Source organism: Vigna radiata, chromosome 8 (assembly GCF_000741045.1).
Source record: "Vigna radiata var. radiata cultivar VC1973A chromosome 8, Vradiata_ver6, whole genome shotgun sequence".
NCBI lineage: Eukaryota > Viridiplantae > Streptophyta > Magnoliopsida > Fabales > Fabaceae > Vigna > Vigna radiata.
In genome coordinates this window covers 21,535,093-21,540,447 of record NC_028358.1, presented here as the reverse complement: position 1 = coordinate 21,540,447, position 5,355 = coordinate 21,535,093, and the positions used below count along the sequence as shown (strand labels likewise).

Below are 5,355 nucleotides of genomic sequence, written 5' to 3'. Positions count from 1 at the left end.
TTTGTATGTTTTTTGTGTTCGTTTTTTAATAACATTCAGATTATATTGTACTTTTTATTATTATTTTTAATTGTCTTTAACGTAATTTTTTGAAAGTGAAAATTGTTTAAATTTAAATTACAGAGAGTTTCTATTTTTTTTATTTAAAAAATCTAATTAAATGGGCTAGTGAGCCAACCCGTTTACCCACCAACCCGTGATGGGTTGGACTGGGTTTAAGTTTTTCTGGCTCGCTAATAAATGAGTCGGGTTGGGTTAGCTCACTAAGTGACCAATCCGTGGTGGGCCGGGTCGGATCGAGCCGGATTACCCGTTTTGACAGCTCTACTGCTGATATATGCATATCTGATTGAAAAAAGTGCAAACTCTTCACTAGAGGTACAATGTTCAATGATTTCGATATTTATTAAATTAATATATCATCATCACACGAAGGCATTCTTAATGTACATGTCATAAATTAACTCATTACCGGAAGACATCCGTATATATTAAGGTATAATGTATTTAAAAAAATAAGTCAATATTTTCATACATTTTATTAAAAGACAATGTTATTGTTATTTTTTTTATTTATAATCTAGCTAACCCTTAACTTAAAATAAATTCTAAACTGATTAAAAGAAAAAGTTAGATGAATAAAAAATACCATAATATCCTAACGCGTAAAAAATAAAAATGAAATATACTAAACTAAAGTCGACCTTTCAAAACTAAAGTATTGTATTTTGCAACACGTGGATGCCTAAATTGAATGAATTGGGAGAATCTTATCAATCCCTTACTATGTCTCCCAAAACTTACCAATTTTATTCTCTAAATAGAAGACAACTTTTGAAAATGTTACTTGCTTGAAGAAAACCAGACATGTATTCAATCAATTTCAAAACACACATGGACTAAGAAAATAAAAATATATAGAAACCATATAAATGTTTTTTAAGTCTCATTTACATTTATCAAGTACAAAACTTCTTAACATTTTTCACCAAAAAAATTATTTTATAAATCACATTTGCAAGTCTGGTTTTTAATAATGATTAAAAGTGTTAATTCTAAACTTCCTAAAGAATAAAACTAAACTAAATTTAGAAAACAATTATTCACAATTAATTTAAACAAAATGACAATATCAAACTCACAATAACTAATTTAACTATACAAGGCTTTGGCAAATTTCCCATAAATTCTTCTAAAAACAAAAATAAAAAACATGACAACTTCAATCAAACAAAATTTTGCATAAAGTATTTTCTAGTTATGATGTAACACACTATACCTTTCTATTTTATTTCCTAAATTGTTTTATGTAAAATTTCATAACCATAACAAATTATCTTGTGGCCGCAGAGGATCATTCGAAGATACAACCTAACATTTTCTTTTAAGAGACCATAGGTGAAGATCAGGTCCATGCATTGCAAAAATCTGCACACCACTATATTAAACTATCAAATCACTTGGACCATACAAAATTCAGGAGGTAAGGGCTAATCGGAGTATCGCACTAAACACCTTTTTGCACTCAGCATCATTTCTAAATATGAATATACAAAACATCGGCATCATAGCAATCAAAAGATGACGCTGATCTAAGCTGACTTCAAAACCAAAAGCATGTGTGTACCAAGTTCAATGGATGAGTAAACCAACACAAATTGTATATTGTGCCTTAAAAATTCATAAACTTTTCCGTTGCAACAACAAACTTCAAGAACTAGAAGTATACTCTGTTTCTGCATGAGCATTCACCAACAGAAGATTATCCTCTCACGCAGAACTAGAACTACACTCCATTCAACTCGTAGGGTTGGAGAAACACTACGAATACCAGAGAGATTATGATGTAAAAACCAACATGGCCTACCTTTTACAACGTAAGGTCGGGCTTTTTTTCCTAAACAAGTGAAGTTCACTGAGACAAGAACAGACATAAAGTGACTAGTTCTAAAGCTTTCAAGCAGGAAATTCTACACTGAGTATCCGTTTTATATGAGTCTGCACAGTTTATATATCAAACAGTAAACACAACAGCATTTCTAGCACATCTTTCACAAAATAGAACAAGTGAATACCAAGGGCGAATAAAAAATCATACATACATTTTATATGTAACTAGTTACGCAGTATAGTTAAACCACAAAATCCCCACTTGCCCATCAATCAAGTCTTGCTTTGCTTCAAGGTCTCTGAAAAAAAAATGCGGAGCCAGGTATTACTCTGCTCAATTGCATCCTTCACTTGCTCAATATGTCAATTTTCTCCTAAGTCATCCACGCATTCAACCATGTTGCACTGATAAACAAACATCAAAGCCCTTGTGAATTAAATCTAAAAATCAATCAATAATACGAATTATGACAGAAATGCCTTTTATAATAAAAGGAACACACACATAAAGAAAACTGCAAGACATCCTATATAACATAAATCAAGAAGCAATTGCTAGCACTAATTAAATGAAAACGCTGAAAAAAAATAGAGAACAGCAAGAAAAGTTGAAATTGGGAACAGTAAAAATGGCATTTGAGAGAAAAGTAACAACTAAGCGTGTACAGTACGGCTCCTAAAGTGAAAATGGCAGAGAACATGATCACACTCTTCCTTCTCTTCTATTCCGCACATTAATTGCAAACATAAGCACAAAAACTTAACATACTGACACTACTCAAGTATTGACACATCTCTAACAGTAGATGTAGCAACTATCAAGTAGCAACAAAGTGATTAAGAACCTCAAATGTAGTCAGTGAATTTGTTTCAAAGCTCAAATTCTTCGTCCCTGAGGGCAATTTCCGCGGCCTCTTCTTCCTCCTCATCGAGCACAAAGTATTCATTCCTCTCCACAGGCCTAAACATGTAGAACATGACCACATAAAAGGCGAGGCTAGCAGTCTCCTCGGCGAGATTGCTCACCCACTGGTACTTGTACGCCGCAATGGTTTTAAGTGCAAAGACAACAATGCGCGTGAAGTACAAGTAGCCAATGACAACGATGTAGAATTGTCTGAAGAGGGTTAACTTAGCGAGGTTCCTGGCGGCTTTTCCGTCGGTTTTGGAGGTTTCCCTGAGAGACCTAATGGACCAAACGATAGGGAAGATTATGGCGCAGCAGCAGATGATGTCGACGAGCAAGAAGACCTGGTTCCAAGTAACCCAGTCCTTGATGAAGGGGCCGGTTTCACCGATGACTACGGAGGCGACATTGGCGAGGAGCTGGAGGGGGATAACGATCATAAGGACCTTTTTCTCGCGCTCCTGGAGGAAGGGTTTGAGGAAGGACCAGCCAGTGCCAACGAGGACGATGACGGTGAAAAGGAGGACGACGCGGATGAACTGGAAGATGTAGAAGAGGACGTCCCAGCCGTGGGGTGTTCCGGTGATTTTGACGTAGTGCTTGTCCTCGGCGGCGCAGAGGAGGTTGAGGGCCTTCATGAGGAGAAGGGCACCCATCAGGAGGTGGATCCGGTGGAGGGAGCGGCGGTTGGAGTGGCAGAGGTAGAGCCAGAGGGCGAGGAAGGCGAAGTAGGCGACGGAGAATAGGAAGAAAAGGGAGGGAAGCTGGGTCTGGCCGGCGGAGAGGTAGTCGCGAGAGTTGTCGGGGTCGAGGTTGAAGAGCTCCGTGTGGACCGCCATGGAGACGGAGGTCTCCGGCGCGCAATTGGCGAAGAAGAGACTGTATTCATTGGCGATTGTAACGGGGAAGGTGCGGTTGACAGAGGCGGCGGGAGGGGGAGAAAGTTCGCGGAAGGTGAAGAGGCCCTTGATGTAGCGCGAGTCCAGGACGCAGAACCTAGGGTTTTGCTGGATCTCGATTAGGACTTGGAGAAGGGACTCTTCGCTCAGGAGGAAGAACCCTAAACGGGAAGGGTCCGGTTGCGACCCCGACGACGCCACAACGGACACGGAGGAGACCGCGATCGACACGTGGCCAGTGTGCGTGAACCCGAATTTTTCCAAGAGGATCATGGGGCGGGTGTCGGAGGTTATGGTGAGGGTTTTTATCTCCGCCGTGGAAGGGGGCACCAGAAGGAGGAGCAGGAAAGCGGCGACAGCGGTCGCTAAGGAAGTTTTCCCCATTTTTGACCGGTTCGGTTTTGAATGTTGGAAATTGTAAATGGGAAATTAGGGAAAGGAGATGATGACCTGAAGATCGAAGTAAACGAGTGTTCTTTGGGTTGTTGGCGTATGGTTGAAGGCAAATACGGTCGCAGTGTCGATTATTGCAATGTGGACAAACAATGTCGCGTTTGCAAACGACGTCGTGAGAAATGAGTCCCCACTCAATCCGAATAGAGCAACCAATTTGGATATTCCCAAAAAGTGGCACTTTTTACATTGGGCTACTGTGGCCGAACTTGTCGACCAACCCCAAATTTAGGTGTTGCATCTTACACCTCCCATCCTTCATCTTATACTTCCAACTTTTTTTTAAATTTCATTTTAATTTTAATAAATATCTTTTCATATTTTTTCTCTTCTTGTTAAAACCACTATGTACACTACCTTAATAATAACCTAATTTAATTTAAAATTTAAATATTATTTAATATAATTTTACATTTTAATAATTATTAAAATATAATTTATATTATAATAATAATTATATTAAATAATTAAAATAAAAATAATAATAGTAAAAACAAAAAATAAAATAATAATAATCAATTTGATTTACTATACTAAGAATATATTAAATTATATTAAAATATTAAATTAAATTAAATAATTATTAAATTTAAATAAAAAACAAAATTTTAGAAACAACTATTTATCGATATCTATATTCAAAACATATGACTATTGGATTTCTTTATTCGATTAACAAATATGTTAACAGTTTTATTTTGTATTTAAAATTTAATAAATATTTAATTTAATTTAACATTATAATACTATTTATTATATTTTTACTTTTTAATAATTATTATAATATGATTTATATTTTTATAATAGTTTTATTAAAAATTTAAAATAATAATAACTAAAATAAGAGTGATAATAATGAAAATAAAAATAATATTTAAAATTACATGTATTTAAATATATTAAATTATATTAAAATATTAAATTAAATAATTATTATATTAAAAGAAAAAATAAAATTTTAAAAAAATTTGTTAATCAGAAATCTGATAGTCATATGCTTCGGATATAGATATCAGATAAGTAGTTGTTTTTAAAATTTTGTTTTCATTTAATTTTAATAATTATTTAATTTAATTTAATATTTTGATATAATTTAATATATTTTTAATATAGTAAATCAAATTGATTATTGTTATTTTATTTTTTATTTTTACTATTATTATTTTTATTTTAATTATGTAATATAATTATTATTATAATATAAAT

At 34.5% G+C, this 5,355-nt stretch overlaps 1 protein-coding gene across 1 annotated transcript; it reads right to left on the bottom strand.

Annotated features, from left to right (window-relative positions):
• Positions 1–1,644: 1,644 nt before the first annotated feature.
• On the bottom strand, positions 1,645–4,379 carry LOC106772486 (protein GPR107). Its single transcript, XM_014658910.2, has 2 exons — positions 2,736–4,379; positions 1,645–2,295 (listed from the first exon to the last, which is right to left on the bottom strand). The coding sequence occupies exon 1, from the start codon at positions 4,078–4,080 to the stop codon at positions 2,761–2,763; it is 1,320 nt and encodes a 439-aa protein (XP_014514396.1). The 5' UTR covers positions 4,081–4,379; the 3' UTR covers positions 1,645–2,295; positions 2,736–2,760.
• Positions 4,380–5,355: the final 976 nt, after the last annotated feature.